Source organism: Sinocyclocheilus grahami, unplaced genomic scaffold (assembly GCF_001515645.1).
Source record: "Sinocyclocheilus grahami isolate Dianchi unplaced genomic scaffold, SAMN03320097.WGS_v1.1 scaffold461.1, whole genome shotgun sequence".
Classification (NCBI taxonomy): Eukaryota; Metazoa; Chordata; class Actinopteri; order Cypriniformes; family Cyprinidae; genus Sinocyclocheilus; species Sinocyclocheilus grahami.
This window is the reverse complement of record NW_015505640.1, coordinates 761,928-783,273: the sequence shown is the minus strand read 5'-3', so window position 1 is coordinate 783,273 and position 21,346 is coordinate 761,928. Positions and strand designations below refer to the sequence as shown.

The following is a 21,346-nucleotide window of genomic DNA, read 5'->3' as shown; positions in this document are numbered from 1 at the left end:
GCATATTCATATTTATTTTAGAACTACAGTAACATCTTCTGATTTCTCTCAACATGGGGACAGGAGAGCTGTCAATCAATAAATTGGAAAAAAAAAGGAATTTGCGTTACTTAGGCTATTTGAAAAAGTAACTCAGATATTCTCTTGTAAATTAAAAAGTAATGCGTTACTTTACTAGTTACTTGGGAAAGTAATCTGATTACGTAACTCGCGTTACTTGTAATGCGTTACCCCCAACACTGACTATAATTCGCATTCTGTAAATATTGCATCAAGCCATAAACCCAGCTAGACATGCAGAAGAGTGATTGTAAATTCATACAGCTTCACCGATGAGAAAGTGAGGAACTGGAAAGCCGTCAGCGACTGCTGAAAAGCCTCTAGTCGTGTGCATATATATGTGACGTCATTTTGTTGAATAAAATGCGAATACGCGCGCTATGACTGTCGCTCGATACAATTTCACGAGCGTAATGTAAGAACAGCTGGGATAGATTTGTTGTAGAGTCATAAACGAAAGAGACCGGTAGCTATACTTGCAGGAGCGGCAGAACGTCTAAGGCAGAACGGTTGGGATTCAGAACCCTTTGAAGTCGGACAGGTATCGATATCAGTGAACGTGATTGATAAACTCGGGTGAATTTCAGCCTTACAGCATTTGCCATGGAAACGAGAGGCAACATTTCGGACTTACTTTATGCGCTTTCTAACCCAGTGATGTCTAATGGCAGCGTATTCTGCCGAAACTTCAGCAACAGCTCCAGTCTCGTGAACATGAACAGCTCCAGATGTGACAGGACGGCTGAGCTGGACAAAAGCTCAACTCCTGTGATAGTGGCGATCATCATCACTGCCTTATACTCTATAGTTTGTGTGGTGGGACTGGTGGGCAACGTCCTCGTCATGTATGTTATTATAAGGTAAGAGATATGGCACGCAGGTAGCCTAAATTGTTTTACCTATAGCATAGCAGACGCATAACACAGAGTGTGCTGGCTCCCTAAACAGCCATTTTAGAGGATAAATAGTTGCTTTTAATTAGGCTACTTTTTAGTTTCAAAATGATACCTGTTGAAAGAGATTCTGATTGTGTTTCGATCAGTGTTGGCTATTAGAGGGTCGTAAACGACACGTTCATTGCAGAAACTCATGTTTTCTTGCGTTCAGTCTTTCAGTCACAAAAACCGCCTATCAATAATATAAAAATAGAATCTCTTGCTGTAGTTAATATATGTTTATATAAAATATGTCTGCTTCTCATTTATAAAATATAAATGCTTTTCAGCTTGGCACTATAGGCTATATTTCATATCCACTGATGAAACAGATCATTGAGTGCGCACGCATTTCTATTACGTTCCTGTCAGCGTACGGGAGAACACCACATTACAACGTGCCATTCACACTCTATATGATATGGTGAAGTACGCATACTTCTCAGTCACATGTGTTAAGTAACATATTTGACGTTCAGTAGAGATTTTGTATGTAGAAGAACAAGCAAATGGAACAAAACTGGGCGGATGCGTCACATGAATAATTGACACTGAAATGCAGCAGAAACTGAATGGCTATAATAAGAAATGGATATAAAAATGATAGATAGATAGATAGATAGATAGATAGATAGATAGATAGATAGATAGATAGATAGATAGATACACTTTGAAACAATATGTATTGTGAAAAGTTCTATACAAATAAAACAGAGTTAAATTGAATAGCGATATAGATAGATAGACAGATAGATAGATGGGTGAATGGATAGATCAGTAAATCAAATGAAGTTATCTACACTTCTTAGCTTCACCAGCACAGTGTGTTTGTACACTTGCCCATGATGTTTCATGCGCCTACAATTCACAGCTGTCAACTGAGGTGTTTTTGTGACTTGCCTCATTTAACCAGACACATGGCAAACACATCTGACCTGATCCTATAAACCTAGCATTACAGTCATTGGTATAAGGGAAGGATGCAATCAATAGAGTAATTCAACACAAGTGAATGCATTTCAATGAGGGGGTGGGGACTTGCTTGTCTTAGAGAACTGGGATTAAATAGGTGGCACTGTATTTCAGATCACACACACATTAACTACTTAATTCAGAGATGCTGTGCCTAAGATGTTGAATGCAACCTTTATATCCACTTCCTAAACAGATTAATATTTGCTCATCAGAAATGTCATTTAAATGAGCAGATATGTGGTATATGGAGAGTAAAGACATATAGGAATCAAGAAATTTGTTTTTAATTGCTGAAGCATTGACCCCTGCATAAGGTCATCTGATTTTCTTTGCTTTGTGGAGAATCAGTACGTTCTTAGAGTTTATGAGCAACCAATCACAGTTTTAGAGGCGGCTGTCTACAGTGGGAAGCATAGCCCAGTAGGTGCAATCTACTTCAGTGATTAATGAGCCGATTGTAGTCTGGGATCGGTTTATCGACCCCCATCATGTGGTAATAAAACAAGCCTTGGGAGAAATAAAAAATATTGAGTAATGACAGTCGTTTTAAAAGTACATTACCATGTTTCCTTTTATGTAGTTATCTAAAGAGTTTAGGAACGGGTCTAGCTGGGAAACCACTTTGCTTTAATGGAATATTTCAACCAAAAAAAATTTTTTTACTCATCATCATGTTGTTTCAAACCTGTTTGACTTTCATTTTTCTGTGGAACACCAAAGGCATTTTGAAGAACTGTTTTTTTCCCATTCACAGAAAGTTTATGAGGTCCAAACTAACATTTACTGTATAGGTGAAAAAACACACACACACACACGTTTGTTTTTGTGAATTGTGGGGACATTCCATATAAGCGTAATGGTTTTTATTCTGTACAAACTGTATGAGCGATTGCCCTACACCAACCCTACACCTAAACCTACCCCTTACAGGAAACTTTGTGCATTTTTACTTTCTCAAAAAAACTCACTCTGTATGATTTATAAGCATTTTGAAAAATGGGGACATGGGGCAATGTCCTCATAGCCACCTTCTCCTTGTAATACCTATGTCATACCCATGTCATTATACAAATTTGTGTCCTCATATGTCACAAAAACGAGCGCACACACACACACACACATACACATTTTAAAAATTATCTTCTGCATTCCACAAAGGAAAGAAAGTCATACAGGTTATAAACTGGTGTCTTGTCTTGATTCTGCACATTTTTAGTGTCACACTTGTACCAAAACCACAACCCCCTTCTACTACAGCACTCATTTAAGAAAAACTTTGAAGGGTGTTTTTTAACATATTAATAATTTATAGAGTTCCACAGAATTCCCTTGATACAAAGCCTAGATGTTCATTAGAAAAACTTAGGCTTTTAAATAGTTTATTTTTCTTTTGGTGTCAGTACGATAAACACTAATATTTATCCACAGCTGTAAAATGTGTTCTAAAATAGTTATTGTATCTGTTCGACATTTGAATTCACTTCTCCATAGCTTGACACTGTGGAAATTGGACCTTAAAGAGTAAATGGCCAGAATCTTTTGGATTCCTGTTGTTTTAACCTGTTGATCATCCAGTGTTCAGGCATTCTTGCAAGGGAGAAACATTCACAGTTGTGCAGAAAATAGGTTTTAAGTGCTAAGAGAGGGTAAATGCTGTGAATCTAAATAGCATATGCTTCTCGTTGACATGGAGAAGCTCATGCCATTGTTTACAACATTTCAGCTCTGGCAATAACTGTGTCCTTTACATGTGTCCTGCAGCTACAAACAAATGAGAAATAAATGGAAAACATTCATCAGTTATATTTCTTTAGGCTGAAGGATACTAGAATTTGAGTAAATATTTGGACATATCAATTAATTTTGAATTAGTTTCTCATATACGTCATGAGGAAAGGTTAAAAGCTGTTCTGTTCTTACTCTTCCACAGAAAAGTACACAAGCAATGAGGCACAAAAAAATCAATACTGCCCACAATTTCTCTTATTTGTTTTATTTATCAAAAGCTTGCTGATATCCGTCCCTTATCTCTATTTTCCTCTTGATTTGTGCCAAATGAAGCTCAAACATTCAATTATTAAGATAAAAGTAAAAATCATATCACAGAGACAACCAAAAGAGGGTTATTCAGTTCATACTGTGCTCTCGATAACTGAATGATGAATGTCCTCAGGTTTCAGACAGCTGTACTCAATCCAGCACCCACTCTTTACACCCTTTTCAATTTATAGCATCCTGAACTCTACTTCCGAATTTTCAGGTAAATGTGCCCATGAAGTATACTGAGCTAACAAAAGGCACAGTAGCCACAAATGTTTATTGATCCTTGTGCAAGCTTAATGGTTCTTATGATCTATTATAAAATATGTGTAAATAAGGCTTCTGTCAGGAAGGAAGTTGTTTTGAGAGGTCGTATCCCTCCAAGTAATGTTTAGCCGATAATATAAAAAAGAGAGACAGTACAATACAAAAAAATTAAATAAAAAAAAATTATATTTTTCTCTCTGACTCAGTTACTGTGCTGAAAATAGAGAGATCATGTTTGTATCTTAGAATAAATATGTGCCTCTAAAATTGGCAGAAGATATTTAAAAGATGAAATGAATACATATTTATGTAAAAGAATGTGTTTACAGTTGGTAAGATGAAAAAAAGAGAAAAATGGTAACCTTTATTGAACATTATGTATGGCTATAATATGTTATGCTATTAATGTCATTGCTGAATAATCCACACAGTGCGGTGTGCACAAAAGACAGAAACTCGATGCTGTGGAACGGATGTTTACAGGTGGATATAGAGCTCTGTTGGCCAATAGCTTGACATTGGACTGGAGCTCTTGTGCCATGTGAATGAACTAAATGAGAATATTTGAGGTCAAGCTTCTCAGCAGAATCATTAAAAACCAATAAAAGATAAAGATAAAAAAATAAAACCACACTCCTTACCTTGGCTGATGAATAATAATGGCATGGTTAGCAAAATGTTGTATTATTTAGACTTCTTATTTTACAATTTTAGCTTTTTTTTCTTTGTCTTTTTGATAAATCACTGTTTAATAAAATAAAATAAAAAGCTGTGGTTGCCAGAATAAAAGAATAAAGAAATCGTTTTAAAAATCATCCTACACTAGTTATCATTATAGATAGCTTTGTAGTTCAGTTTTCTTGGTATGAATGGGCCTCAGTTTTGTAAAAATACAGTAAATTAGAATTAGCAAGGCTACTTCACTTGAAAATCTTTTTTGTACCTTTAACATATACTGACAACTACCATAATAACATAATAGTAAAGAGAAAGCCTCAGGAAGAGGTACGTTTTCCACAAGCTGATACTAATGTATAGAAAGTCCACATATGTCACACAAATACACCATCATGGTAACACACACAACACTAAAATAATGGGTTACACTTTATTTTAAGGTGTCCTTGTTACAGTGTAATTATACATATAAGTACTTACTATATGGTTAGGGTTAGGATTAGGGTTTGGCTTAGTGTTACTTGCATGTAATTATGCATAATTTATTGTTATTATAATAGTAAGTACACGTGTAACAAGGACACCTTAAAATAAAGTGTTACCAAATAATGCAATAAACATTAATTAAACAACATAAGTTGTAACATAAAACCCCAATGTACATACCATAACTGATACCAAAAACATTTAAGAAGCACAATTAGCTAAACAAAATACCATCAAATGTGAAGTGTCACCCAGGGAATTCTGGGAATGTCAGTTGACAGTTTTTCACAGTAAATTTTAGGATTTTTTTTAACTTTCAAAAACAGTACATATAACAGTATTTTACTGTTTACTGTTTCCATGTATATGCAGTAGTAAAGGGAACTTACCTTTAATCAATTAACAGCTTTTTACTGCAGCATTTTAACAGTATTTTACCATTATTATTTTTTACAGTTGAGTTTTTTTTCTTTTACAGTTTGGTTTTGCCACCTAAAGAGCAAATGCAGTTGGATTGCAGCAACAGAGAATATAGTACATGAAAATAAATCATGTTCAAAACCTAAACAGATTCCTAGAGACACTTCAGCCTCTGAGAGCCACAGAATGACTCGAAAAGCACTAATTTGTCAGCACCCTTATTCTTGACAGATGACTAGACTGCACCTGACAGCCATCTGATTGGCATGGAAACATAAGCACAAGCTGGCTGGTTGTTGTTAGGACTCCAGGTGCTGGCACTCGACTCCAGCCTAGTAAGCATGTATTGACTGTGTCTGGCATTCTAAATGTAAACGTCACCTTTGATTAGTTTTGAATCAGCATAGGCAACTCATGCATGACTCACCCAGATTAGTTTGTCTTGATCCATTTTGGTTACATTATAATATTTTCCTCTGCCATTTTGGAAGCTTTGAAATAAGAAGCACATAATGACAAAAAGAGAAAAGGAGCTTTTGATTTATTCATCTGTTTCTATCCCATTTTCTTCTTTTCTGGCTTTTATAGATGAAAACATTTGCTGATACCCATTTTAGAAGCTTGTCATTTGGATTGACAGCTTGTGTTTAAAGGCTGATAATTAAACAGTGTTTTTTTTTCATATGCATGCTATCACATCAAAGAGACAATATAGTAATAACCAGCATGTAATTTCAAAGCTTCGATTATTTTGAGTCAGCGTCCTTTATTTGTGATGCACATCTCCCACTTATGGCAATCAAATGCCATATTGAGTTAATGCTTTAGTGCAGCATCTAATTCACAAACAAGTTCATTTGTTCCGAGTGTTTTCTAAACCAATATCTGGAATTTAGCATAGCAGTATGTCCATATCTATGAGCAGATTGCACATAGGTAGATGGTACAGGAAATCTGCACATGTTCTGGTGTTCCCTAGCAACAAGCAAGTCCTTGGTTTTTTCACAACAAAATCTGATTTGCCTGGTTACTACACTGTTCCTTTCTTCAACAAAAGTAATTTACAAATGTCTTTGGGGAAAGAAAAAAAAATTAATATGAGTGAATTCATCCAGCCATTACTCCAGTCTTCAGTGTCACATGATCCTTCAGAAATCATTCCAATATGCTGAATTGCTGCTTAAGAAACATTTCTTATAATTATCAATGTTGAAAGCAGTTGTGCTGCTTGATACTTTTGAGTCTTCAGGAGTTTTTGATGAATGGATAATTTAAATGAACAGCCTAATATGAGTGAAAAGGTGTTATGTTTTTACTCTATTATGATTTATCTTCATACAGTTTTAAACAGTAGTCTTTAAAGTTAAGCATTTCAAATATTCTCACCATCAAGTTCTGAAGGTGCACGAATGGGCTATTTAAAATCCCTATTTTCACAGTATGTCACCTGTCATGTTTTATTAGCATTAGCTGTCTCTACATGCCAGAGGCTGACATAAAAATTATACTCAGACAATCGGTTCTTTTAAATCAGTTCAGCTTCACTCAAGAAAACTGACATGGACAAAGGCGCCTTCTGAATGACAGGTATTTCATTTCTGTGTTTTGATGCTTGAACTGTTGCTTTTGAAAGCTCTCTGTTGAATGTGTGTTAACTGTAGAACAGTGTCTGTCTTCATCTCAGATATGGCAGGTGTCCTCACTTAACTTATGGACTTTGCCCTGAGCTGGCGGATGACACACCTAATACTTTCCATAAGCAATACTGCACACCTTCCTCTAGGTTAATCAGAAGTCTTGGTTGCCAGGCATGTTGTCTGATATGCATTTATTCTCTTGGTAAACTTATCTTGGTTTGTTTACAAAGCTTCAGGGATGACATAGGTGTACAGTAAGAGTTTCTGTAGAGAACTGCTCACCAGCTTCCAAAACACAACATACTGTATACTGTTGATCATGTTGATCATCAGCTCCTCTGCTCAATGATTAGACTCAAAGGTCTGGCATTTCACCTCAAATGTTTTTAATGTGAAGTACAGAGGAGCAGTGCATCCTTGAGATGCCCTCATAATTAGTCAGTACCTTGTGGGAAACATAGGTGTGTGATCATTTGTCTGTTGCAAAGAGCCTTTGGATGACAAGGAAATCGTTAGTAATCGTTAGTAACAAATGCTTAACAGCTGTCGAATTATTTAAATGACTTTTAAAAAAAAAATATATATTTTAAATGTTTTAAATTAAATTAAATTTCAATTTATCTGTTCCAGAGAATGCTCTGATATACAATGGCCTGTTAACGTTGTTGGCAATGTATGCCAAATTATCCAGTAGACTAAAATCAAATTAAACTCGACTCTTGACTGAATCTTTTTTGTCTCTATATCTGGCTCCAAGTATTTAACAAATAATATAGGTAAAATATGCAAAACGTTGCAAAAATGAGTGTCAATAAATAACTATGTGAATTGTGAACATTAATTTAAATAAATATACATTCATTTGTCATTTGGGGTTGGTAAGATTTAATGTTTTGGAAAAAAGTCTCTATGCTCATCAAGACTGCATTTATTTGATTAAAAAAATACAGTATAAACAGTAATATTGTATAATATTGTTACAATGTAAAATAACTGTTTTCTATTTGAATATATTTTAAAAAGCAATGTATTCCTGTGGTGGCAAAGCTGAATTTCCAGCAGCCATTACTCCAGTTTTATCACATGATCGTTCTGAAATCAATCTAATATGCTGATTAGCATTAAAGTTGGAAATTAAAGTTGAAAACAGTTGTGCTGCTTAATATTCTTGTGGAAATTGTCTTAATATTCTTGTGTATTCTTGCTAACTGCATATTTTTGAATGTATAGTGTGAATGAATGGATGGATGGATTGATTGATCAGCACAGACTATTTTTGTGCTCCATTTTAAAATGATTATTTAAAATAATATAGTTGTATTTTCAAGGAAAATAAGGCTAATGTTTCTTCCTTTTTGTACTGAAATGACAAATCCTTTACCCCACAATGGGTCATTCTTTATCATTAAATCAAGTGCAAGGTATGAAACCCATATGAATGGGAACAGACATGTAAATGGAATTGAAGGCTTAGCCAGTCCATGTCTATGATGTTCATGATTTTGGCCTTCAGTGTTTTCTTGAGTTTGGCCTGTGACAGCCAGCTAAGCGGAACTGCAGCTGCAATAATCAAATGCACACTCAGTTTTTGCAGAAGCTGTTTTGTCCACACACTGGCTATATTTTTTATAGCTGCCTGTATATATTTGGACGGACTTGACTTTGTCCTGATTTATGTTTATTTCTGTGAAAGTCAAACAGTGGAGCTCTGACAAACCATAATCATTTTTACTGAGATGGTAGTTTACATAGTGTAAATGCTGTTAATTTATCATCTCCGCTGCTATTGCAATACATCAGAAATTGTGTATCTTCATAATCCAGATTGACACATGGCTCATATTTTGTTTATTATCTTGCCAAGAAGAATGGTAACAAACATATAGACTTTAAAGTCTGTATTTCTTTCATGTGGATGTGTTTACTACAGAAGAATACCAGCCATATCCAAGGGTATCTAAAGAAATGTCTTGTGCATTCCCAAGAAATTATGCTTTAATGCAGTTTTCTCCTGAACAAAGTTTAAGGAATTAACCATTTAGATCGCAATTTCTTGATAAAGGAAGGAAGCGAGTTGTTATAAATTCTCAGAACTCCCCATTAAGCAAGGGACATACACCTAAACACGGAAAATAGGTGCTAAAAGTCAGAATATCTCATGGAAATGAGCCAAGTCTCCATGAGTATGCATTATTCATGAAAAGCTTTCATGAAATGCTTACGTATTTAGATTAATGCAGGCAACCATTTTGCACTCAGTTTTTATTATTCCAGACTAAGTTATTGTTTAAATCAATATCTCATTTTTGTTCAGTGATTGAAAGATCCCCGTTGTTCCATTATTCATGGGGTTCTCTATCAGACAATAGCTTGAAAAATTATCTTCCATTTTCTGCACCAAAGGTATCTTTCCATTTCATCACACCATGCGCCACTCAGTTAAGGAAATAATGCCTTGTGTAATTAGCTTGCTGTGCAAGTGATGTGCCCAAACCATTCTTCCATGCTACTCCAGCAGCAGTATTATGAATGTGAAGGTTGGTATTGCCTCTGTGAACAGTAAGGTTTAACATTTCATTTTTAAAATAAAATTAATATCAGAGTCTATCTATCTATCTATCTATCTATCTATCCATCTGTCCGTCCGTCCATCCCTTCCTCCCTCCATCCATCCAGAAAAAAAGGTTTTGTAATCTAAGTTGTGAAAATGAGAAACACAAAAAAATCTGAAGGTTTCTTTGTAGCAGGTTTAAACCATCCAAACATCTCCTTGAGTCACATTCAAACAAGTGTATTGTTCCATTCGTCCGCCCATGTACGTACATTCTACAAGCGGTCATTTCTACTAGAGGGTTATTTATCCTAGTGAAATATAAAATGCATATTTCTAAATATTATGTATGAAAAGTATGATGTCATCCCTAAAAGAACATTGCCTTGAGTCTGTACACCACACCTCATATTCCTACCTTTAAATTGGATAAACAGCTGCTCAAAAGCTTGTAAATATGTTACGGGTTAATTTTTTATTACTCGTGGCATTCATGTGGAGACTAACATTTGCATAAAGGTGTATATAATGGTGGTTAACTGGCCTCTTAATTTAACATTTGAATGAAGGTCATAGTTGCATTACAAGATGCACAAGGTAACTTTCTTAATGGCTTGATGCACCATTTGCATTGTAAATGAAATAATTTTAGGCGGTTATATGGAAAAATGTGTACTATATGGGGTGTCCTTTCATGACTGTTCTGTTTATTTCAGTATTTTTCTGAGAAACATTTCTATAGTACCTTCACTTCCCCATTACTCACCCTGATCGAAATGCTTTTCCCTGAATACACGTTATTTAATAAACACAGGTGACGTAATGATCTTGATTTTTATCCATTGCAGATACACCAAAATGAAAACTGCGACCAACATCTACATCTTCAACCTTGCTTTAGCAGATGCCTTGGCAACAAGCACTCTGCCGTTCCAGAGCGTCAATTACCTGATGGGCACATGGCCTTTTGGAGACATGCTGTGCAAGATTGTGATGTCCATTGATTACTACAACATGTTCACCAGTATCTTTACCCTCACGACTATGAGTGTCGACCGTTACATTGCTGTTTGCCATCCGGTTAAAGCCTTGGACTTCAGAACCCCCCGGAATGCCAAGATTGTCAACGTGTGTAACTGGATCCTCTCATCTGCCATCGGTCTCCCTGTCATGGTCATGGCCTCCACCACTATTGAGTACCACAGCAGTTGTATGTTTGCCTCCACATTCAATGTACATTCAATGTAAAAGTCAGATATTACTGCAGAAAAAAATGATGGTTCTCCCGGAAATTAAATGTCTGTCATGACATTCCTTCTGTGGAACACAAAAGAAGATATTTTAAAGATATATTTTGAACTGTTTTATAATGCAAGTAGAAAATAAACAAAGAAGAATACCTTCTTTTGTGTTCCATAGAAGAAAGAAGGTCATACAGGTTTGGAAAGACATGTGAGTGATCAATTGAAAAAGTCTTAATTTCTCTTTAAGCCAACGACAGTGAAAAAAATGCGATCAATTTTACATTTTGAAATGAAATATTGCCTTGTTCTTTAAAGCGACAGATGGTGTCATGCCAGTACAAAATTCTAAATCGTCTGACCAGATACAGAGACATTCATGTCAACAATTAAGTGCTCCAGACTACAACTAAAATTATCCAAATTGAACAAAATCTAAAAATCTACGAAAATTGTCAATATTATCAATAGACAGGTAAATCTCTATGTGAGGTCATTTGCAGTTTCGTCAGATATCATCTTGATAAAGTGCATTGCACACCAGTGTTTTTTCAGCTCACTACAATGAACACAATGCGTCGCACTTAACAGTTAACAGTTTCAAACAGACTCAATCAGCGAATCATTCTTCACAAGCAACTCCCTCACTGTCATTTTTTGGTAATGAATGATTCAAAATGAACAGGAAATCTATTTTGTGCTATGATGGTTGTTCATGAAAACGTCATTATAGACACATATTGAGTTTTGCTTATAAATTAAAAATGATATTCTATAGTAAATGAATAAACATTTTTCCAAACAAATGTTAAAAAAGTATTGGTTTATGGAACAAATTTATATTTAAAACAACTAGAAAAACCAACCTAGTAACCATACATTACCATATAATGTTAATATGTTAGATAGTAATGTTTGTTTATATAACATACAGTACCATAGTTTTTCCACAACCCTGTAAGTACTTCCACACACTTACCCAGTTCTTAGCTTGATCTCCTCTTAATATATTAAGACATTTTCCTTGATACTGGAAACATCCTGTATCATTACTGTGGCAACACAAATTTTGTGTTGAAGTGTTGAGGCAGAAAATTGTTATTGAGTGAATTTAGACTGATGTCTCTTCTAAGCATTTGGGAAGAAAATCATAAGGCAGTTTAATAGCCGCAGCAGCAGGCCTGGGTCTCTGAGGCTCCCTAAACAATGCCTTGAAGAAATAATGACTAGTGGTGTAACATCTTTACAAATATGAACTGATTTTCACATGACTCACTGTGTTATTGTACTGTGCTATATTCTTACTTTCACAGCGTTTGGCATCATTGACTGTACTTTGCTCTTTCCTCATCCTTCCTGGTACTGGGAGAACCTCCTAAAGATCTGCGTTTTCATCTTTGCCTTCATCATGCCAGTCCTCATCATCACCATCTGTTACGGCTTAATGATCCTCCGCCTGAAGAGTGTGCGCATGCTGTCTGGCTCCAAGGAGAAGGACCGCAACCTTCGGCGCATCACCCGAATGGTCCTGGTGGTGGTGGCGGTTTTCATCGTCTGCTGGACGCCGATCCACATCTTCGTCATCATCAAGGCCCTTGTGACCATTCCCAGCTCTCTCCTGCAGACCATCACCTGGCATTTCTGCATCGCCCTCGGCTATACCAACAGCTGTCTCAATCCAGTGCTCTACGCCTTCCTGGATGAGAACTTTAAGCGCTGTTTCCGAGAGTTCTGTGTTTCCCGTCCGTCCGTGCTGGACCTCCAGAACTCCACACGCACCAGGAACCCCCAGCGTGAAGGCCAGTCCAGTGGCCACACGGTAGACAGGACGAATCAGCAGGTATGACTAGTCCTGGAAATGTCATCACTGGAGTCCCGCTGCCAGCCCAGTGTTGACATGAGCTCAGATGTCACGCAGATCACCACCGGTGTCTGACACCTTCACTTATAAGAGCTGCGCTAGGTTGAACCTCTTGAAGCATCTTACTAGGCCTCCCGCACAGAGCTGTTTCACAATTTTGGTATGGAGAAAGACTGTTGAAGTAGATTTCAATGTGAAATACGATATATACTAGATTTCCGACCCCAATAAGCTGAACTTATTTCACTATCTGTGATGTTCACAGCCATGCATCTGACGTATCTGTTATGTTAGTCCAACATTCAAGAACTGTATGTACTGTATATCCTCTTAGAGTTGCATCTTAAGTCCCCTTTAACATTTAAATGTTACTTAAAATGCTATGAGAATAATTATTTTATAACTGATAACATTGTTTTATTTGTAGAAAGCAGAAAATGTATGAATTCATTTATGATCACAGAAAATGTAAATTATGTATTTAACATAAAATTAAATTTCTTCTAAATGTTCAGCCTTTAGTGTATCTGTCTTTCCCTTAAATCATATAGTGTTTAAACTTTCACTTGTTTTTATGGCCTCTTGTTCAGTTATGTTCCTTTGAAGTGATTAAAATGAATCATCAAATGACTGTTGGATGTGACATGCGCACTGTTTCTCTGATTTACCATGGACTTCATATAAAAGCCGAACACAATAAGAAATGCCTCTTGCAACAATGGATCATTTTCATTCTTCGGTGGTGACAAATGTATTGTGCTTGTTCTCTGATGCAGATCTCTTGTACTAATGTAAATGTCAAATGTAATTGTCTTATTGTCACTCACATTAAGACATTCTGTCTGAAAAAAGGAAATGTTTTATGCTCTGAAATACCTTGTAGATCTATGTGCAGGTGTTTCTGTAAGTTTTTATATACTGTATGCTGCATCATAAATAAATCATTCACACTAGAATAAGTGTTTGTAGTGAGATGGCACTGAATAATTAGATTTGATTAGAAAGTTATGAAACTGTTATGTGATACTTCATGTGTTGTGCCAGTCGTTAATTGTTGTGGCTCGAAAAAATGAATCAACGTTAAATGATGGGAGAGTTATAAGGTGGCATATCATGAAAATCTGACTTTTCCAGGTTTTAAGTGCTATAATCAGGTCCCCGGTGCATCTACCAACCAAGGAAACGTGAAAAAGATTAACCCAGTAACTTTGTTTTGGTAAGCCTTTTTCTGCAAGCGTCTGAGAAAATGAGCGCGTCTGATTTTGCTCCCTTGGTGACGTGGCAAAGGAATGTCATTATAATATTACTGCCCCTTAATCTGTAAGTTTACACCCACAGCACGTCATTTTGATTTCGCAAGCGACAACGGTTTACCAGCTCTAATGCCATGACAAAAGTTTGAGTAAAGCATGCTAACTGTTCTGTCTTTGGCTGCACAGATGAGCACAGAACACTATTTAGAGTCCCAGCCTTAGAGGAGACAACAGAGCAGTGGATTTATTGATTTATTTACTGTATATTGCTGCTGCCACAGATCTAAAATAAACATGCGATTTATTTCCTAGCTGTTTACCTTCACAGACATAACCGACTGTTTTTTTGTAACTCATGTGTGTTTTTAACATAAACTTGTGTGTGAATGAGAACTTAGTTTAGTACTCACATGCTGTGACAGCCGCTTTCTGTCCGTGTGCTTCGGATGTGTGCACTCGGAAAACCGTATATCAGAAGTTTATATGGTATATGGTAAACTTATATGGTTTAAAACGCATGATTTCAGTGCGATAAACATGATAATCAGAACCAAAACAGATGTTTTTAACAGGTATGAGCTGTAATGGCGCAGCTCTATTCTGGAAAAAGGGGCGGGGAGCAGCAGCTCATTTGCATTTAAAGAGACAGGCCCGAAAAACAGCGTGTTTCTGCTTCCACTCAAAATAGGCATTTTCAAAATTATATTATAAATGATCAGTGGCGTATTTTGAGCTGAAACTTCACAGACACATTCTGGGGACAACAGAGACTTATATTACATATTGTAAAAAGGGGCATAATATGTCTCCGTTAAGGTCCATTGAAATAATATTTGATGTGGCATTTTGATAGATCCTGATTGTAAATGTGAAACTTTCTATATGGTGCCAAAATCCAGTCATTTCAATAGGAAAAATTTCCCTTCACAGATCAAAATCTCTTTGAATGAACATATTTGAATCTCTAATTAGTAAGAGAGTCCTCTAAGAAAAGCCAAAATATAAGACTACTGCAGCTGTTTTCAGTTATTATCAGGATCTCTTATCTAGTTTGAGACCCATGCCAGCTGTAAGGGGCCAATAATTTGGTTCTGTAATACTTTGAAATCAAATAATCATGGCCTTTGAACTGCCATTTCAGTAATTTTGTAGCAGTTTCCCCCCACATGCAGTCTTGCTGCAACACCCCGGGGAAATTAAGGAACAGAGAGCTAGTATTTTCAGGACTGCTCGAAGGCGTAAGAAACAGCAGGGCGGTGGAGAGCAGGCAAGAGGGGGGCAGCAGTCATTCAGGTCATCATTGCAGTTCACATTTAACTGTGGCCTTAGGGTGCAGGATTTTTTCAGCAATGCGAGATTAAACCTAATCAAGAAGATGGAGTCCATAACATGAAACCAAGAACATTTTAGTTGATTGTTCCATGTGAAGAAACCAGAGCTTTACGTCGGCTCATCTACTCTTTTCATCGCTCCCTCTAGCTATGCTGAATACAACATAATTAAAGTTTGACATGGATTCTATAGACTGCAGAGGGAAAAAAAAGTGCCCTGGAGAGTAAATGAAACTTGAGGTAATAAAGATTGTGGCTGTAGCAATTTAGTCGAATTAATGTAATCTAATTAATTCTAAAATGGCTCAGAGTGTGAAAGAGCTTACACACAAAGTTGTTTTATAACTCCGAATGAAGAACACCTCTGTTCCTTTGTCTGAAACATTTTAATAGACTGACTGCCCTTGTGTCCCCAAATTTGAGTAGTAATACAGTCAATGCTTAAATAAAACTAAAGAATTGACTGCCTTCAAGTCAGGTTTGACTTAAATAACTGGTTGCTTAATTAAAAGAAAATAAAGTCCTAGCATTGTGCTTTCCTTTCCACTACAAATTTAAAATGTAAGCAATAATGGCAACAATTAAAGGCATAGCTCACTCCAAAATGAAAAATCTGTCATCATTTAATCACCCTCATGCTGTTTCAACTGTTTTGCCTATATAGTAAAAGTCAATGGGATCTCAAAATATCTTCTGTGTTCCGCAAAAGAAAGTAAGTCATAATGGTTCGGAACAACATGAGGGTGAGTAAATGATGACAGAAATTTCATTTTTGGGTGAACCTGTTGAGACCTATTCAGAAGCAACACATTCTCATGGCAATACGTAACTATTTGACATCTTGGCAAATTAGTGGCAAATTCACATTCATTTGGACGCTTTTATTCATCTTAGGGGTGGACATTCATGCTTAGTGTTCTTTTAAAAAAAAAAAAATTTTCATACAACATCAGATTGTACAAATTCACCACCAACTCGTCCCAAAATATTTGTCCTGTTTTCTCATGAGATCAGGTTGTCTGCATCCTGCATCCTTTCTCAGTTCTTTTTTTCAGTTCAAGTCTTTTCCTCTCCAAACGTGGTGCACTGTGCTGCTAAAATTAATGAGGCTGTCAGAAAGCTAAAGACTGGTGATTTTCACCCCCACCATATGTCATTGTGACGACAAAAGAAAAAGGTTGACTTTGAGCCAATAATGACTATTTTTATTGTGCGGTTCTCAGCTATCACATATCCACGGATGCCACTGACACTATTACTATTAAAGGACAAGTGCTCTTACAAGCCTCTGCTCTCATCTCTCCTTTCTAAGAATGTCACACAATATAATGGTGATTCAAAGAGAAAATCATTACTGTGATCAGCTTGATCACAGTAATGAAACACTGAAACACTGAAGCACTGAAACACAGAGCTCTAGTGTTTTCATAGTGGATGACACACATGGTTGTACCGTTTATATGAGAAAGCACAAATATCCCTGATAGCACACATTCATTGGATTGATGTTCATGTTTTCATTGGGAAGATGTATTTTTTTGACTGTTTACTGATGCACAATACATCCCTAATATGTTTCCTGTCAGACATTAAATTTACACAAGTGACCGATTGGGTGGCAGAAGTGAGATTACTCAGGTCATTTCCTATGTCATTTCCTGAAACCCAGTGTCTGATTCCATTTGTTATGTCTCACACCCATGTTTTAAATAAATGAAAGGTTTCAAGGTTCTTAATGATCTTCATGAGATCTGCTTTTTAAAAGTATCTCCTTGCCACCAGAACATCTGTGTGATGTGACCAACATAATCTCACCTCAATGAACGTAACTGGACGTAAAGCCCTTTTTTCCCCCTCAATGTCAGTAAATCTTTTTATTATACAAATAAAATCATTTATATATGTCCTCGAAAAGTGATTATAACCATTTTTATGTTCTGGAACACTTGATTCTGACTTGCTGCAATGAGTGTTTTTTTTTAATACATTTTTTTAAGGTTTATTTTTAACGATAACATTTAAACCTTTAAAGGCAGACTTCTTGTAAGCTACAAGGTTGTTAAATGATGGCTTTTGTTGAAGCCATTAGCCAGAATTGTTTAAATGAATTTTTTTAAATAATCATGTTTACAAATCACGGTTTAAAACTGCATTACCCATTATTCTGCAAAAAAATCTCCACCAACCAGAGAATCGAAACAAGTAATTGTGCCATAAGCATGCTGTAGTGCCCGTCTACTTCCATAAAAGCACTGCAAATTATGTAATCTAGGCAATATCCCTTTGTCTTTTTGTCCAATTTTCAAAGATGTTTTTGCTTGAAATCAAAGTTTGTAATGTTTAGATTCACCTTGTAGCTAGTTGCTTTGGTTCGTACCTTGTAACTCTTTTAACAGAAACTTCTTCAAATCCCTATGGGGAAAATACTAAGGCCATAAACGGGATATTTTACTGTTGTTCGTTGCAACATCCTGTGCTACTTTCATGTTTCTTGTATTACTCTGAGGTCTTTTCATATCAAGTTAAATTATAGTAGCTCATTGGCTATCTTGACTAAAATGGTTACTACAACTACCAGTTGTGTCTTTACGATAGTGAAGTAAGATAATGCAATTTAAACTTAAATCAATATTCCATGTTCATGTAGCCGTGTAATAAGGTGGATAATCAGCCAGTCGATATCACAAAACTAAACCCCTTCAGAGTGATCAGGACTTACCACGCCTGCGGTTCATCCGAGCGGAACTCTTGTCTGCGCCCATGTTTTCCGCACCGACAGATTTCAGAGTAACTCCTTCCGCTCCGTTTGCAGCCTGTTTTCACGCACAGCCCAGCCACTAAGCTAACAACACTGAGTACTGGTAAAGGGATCGATCAATAATTTACTTTCCTCGCATTTTACTTTAGGTAAGTACACTAATAATATTTTAAACAATAATCAATTAACTTACAGTATCGTAGTTTGAAGAGATAATTGATTTGAAAGAATGTTAACGTTACCCGTTCATCTGAATTAGCTTAACTAGTAATAGTAAATATACTCAATGTACACAACGTAGTACAAGCTGATGGTTTGCTTTTATTTTATTGTTTTTCTTTATGACAAGACTAATGAACTGTTTTGCTTTTCGACTTTCCGAGTAACTGTTCGTGATGTAAGCTATCTTACTGTACTTTAAATATTTCTCCCCCTTAAACAGTCTAGTGTCATTATTCCAACCCACACTTTAACATTTTGTTTGTGTATACACACACACACACACATTTAGTATTTAAAAAGTGCATCAAATACATCTTTAGTGAAATGGCAGATCTGATGTGTTGAATAATATCAATGAATCTATTTTTATACCTCACAAGAGCTTTAAGTTATTGTTTTTCTTTCTTTTTGTCAGAAACACAAATAGTTGAAGATGACAGACCGTTACAACATCCACAGTCAGCTGGAGCATCTGCAGTCGAAGTACATCGGCACAGGCCACGCAGACACCAGCAAATGGGAATGGCTGGTTAACCAGCACAGAGACTCATACTGCTCCTACATGGGCCATTTCGACCTTCTCAATTACTTCGCTGTCACTGAGAACGAGAGCAAGGCTCGGGTCCGCTTTAACCTGATGGAGAAGATGCTGCAGCCATGTGGTCCACCAGCAGACAAACCTGAGGATGCTTAGGGCTGTTTTGACTCGGGATGTTTTTTTGTTCATTCAGTGCTGGGAGATCAAATACAGAGACCATGGACACATGGGGTTGTGGGTGCTCTTTGAATCCTCTTGTTTGTGAACCAGTCAATGTTTTCTCTTTTTTTATGCTTCTTTTTTGTGGTATTTTGTATAGATTTTTGAACCACAAGTGTCTTTGAAGATAATAAAGTTTGATACCCTATCACAAATGCATTGATTGTATTATTATTATTATTATTTTAATAATTACAAACTTTAAGAAATTGATACTTTTATTCAGCGAGGACCCATTCAGTCGATCAGAAGTGACAGAAAAGTCTTTCATAATGTTACAAGATGTTTCAAATAAATTGTTCTTTTGACATTTTTATTCATCAAAGAACTTTGAAAAAAAAAAAGTATAGCCTTCCACAAAAAGTAAATAAGCAGCACGACTGTTTTCAACATTGAATCAAATAAATTGTTCTTTTGACATTTTTATTCATCAAAGAACTTTGAAAAAAAAAAAGTATCATAGCCTTCCACAAAAAGTAAATAAGCAGCACGACTGTTTTCAACATTGAGAAATGTTTCTTGAGCAACAAATCAGCATATTAGAATGATTTCTGAAGGATCATGTGACTTAAGACTGGAGTAATGGCTGCTGAAAATTCAGTTTTGCCATCATGGGAATAAATTACATTTTAAAATATATGGGGGAAAAAAACAAATGTTCAGAGGTCATCAGCATCTTTCAGGGCAAGGACCTCTTAGGCAATATAGACATGGAGCAGAGACCCCCAATACAAAATGTGTCAAGCAGAGCTACATATTAAGCATATAGTCTTCGATATTAATAGAAATTAGGGGTGCAACGGTTCTCGGTAAAAAATCAAACCGTACCGTTCTCCACACACGGTTCGGCATACACTAGGACTGCGGTTCAACTTAAATCTGACAATGCATCTGTAATATGGTTTGTTAGAGTTCAGCTAATGCATGTTTCTGTTGATGGATACAAATTCTGGCTTCCCAATACATTACACCAAGAGCGATGAGAGAGAAAAAAAACGTGGACAAACCAGTCCCTCTTTGTTCAGCGCAAGTGCTGTATGTTGGAATAACTCATTTACGGAAGTCCTAAGAGGCCAATCATTTTTTTTCTTTCTTGTTTTGTTGTGATAACGACTTAATTATCTCGTGATCCCGACATAAGTTATTTTCTCGTGATCTCGACATAACAAAAGTTGTTCTCTAAGTTACAAAACTGCGCCAACAGGTGGCACTTCTGAATATAACTGATGGGGTGTTGTATACTGTATATCCACTTTACTGTACACGTTTGGGACAGAATAAGGACCTTCCTCATGATCGCTATAATTTGTGCAGTATTGATCATTACTGACATTTAATGAATTCATAAATGTTAAATGCTTGAATCAATATGATTATTTTGTCTATCGTTAAGTTCTTGCTAGATGCGTGACTCATCACAGTTTCACCACTGCATAGTGTTCCTGCTCATTAAAACCAGTGTTGACGTCACTGTATTCTGTTTGCACCTATATCTTTATTTGTGCATCTTTGAAGTAGGCCAACATGATTGCTAGTTAATAAGCGGGGATGTTGTGTTTATCTAGGACACGCTTCAACGACATATTTGTAATGTGCATCTTTTCCTTGTTTTTTGTTAATCATTAAATGTATATTGATAAGAAATGTGATTTATATATAAACAGGTGCATCTCAATAAATTAGAATGTCGTGGAAAAGTTAATTTATTTCAGTAATTCAACTCAACTTGTGAAACTCGTGTATTAAATAAATTCAATGCACACAGACTGAAGTAGTTTAAGTCTTTGGTTCTTTTAATTGTGATGATTTTGGCTCACATTTAACAAAAACCCACCAATTCACTATCTCAACAAATTAGAATACTTGATAAGACC

General features: G+C 36.1%; 2 protein-coding genes across 3 annotated transcripts; both read left to right on the top strand.

Annotated features, from left to right (window-relative positions):
- The first annotated feature begins 534 nt into the window (after positions 1–534).
- On the top strand, positions 535–13,540 carry LOC107552929 (delta-type opioid receptor-like). Of its 2 annotated transcripts, none has more exons than XM_016234962.1 (3): positions 535–920; positions 10,898–11,259; positions 12,604–13,540. In XM_016234962.1, exons 1-3 carry the CDS (start codon positions 664–666, stop codon positions 13,134–13,136), a joined length of 1,152 nt encoding a protein of 383 aa, XP_016090448.1. In that variant the 5' UTR covers positions 535–663; the 3' UTR covers positions 13,137–13,540. The 2 variants fall into 2 exon arrangements, with proteins under 2 accessions (XP_016090448.1, XP_016090449.1); XM_016234963.1 differs by having other exon boundaries at positions 12,672–13,062.
- A 4,907-nt stretch (positions 13,541–18,447) lies between these two features.
- Positions 18,448–19,627, top strand: LOC107552928 (splicing factor 3B subunit 5). The gene is made up of 2 exons (XM_016234961.1): positions 18,448–18,642; positions 19,131–19,627. Exon 2 carries the CDS (start codon positions 19,149–19,151, stop codon positions 19,407–19,409), a length of 261 nt encoding a protein of 86 aa, XP_016090447.1. The 5' UTR covers positions 18,448–18,642; positions 19,131–19,148; the 3' UTR covers positions 19,410–19,627.
- Positions 19,628–21,346: the final 1,719 nt, after the last annotated feature.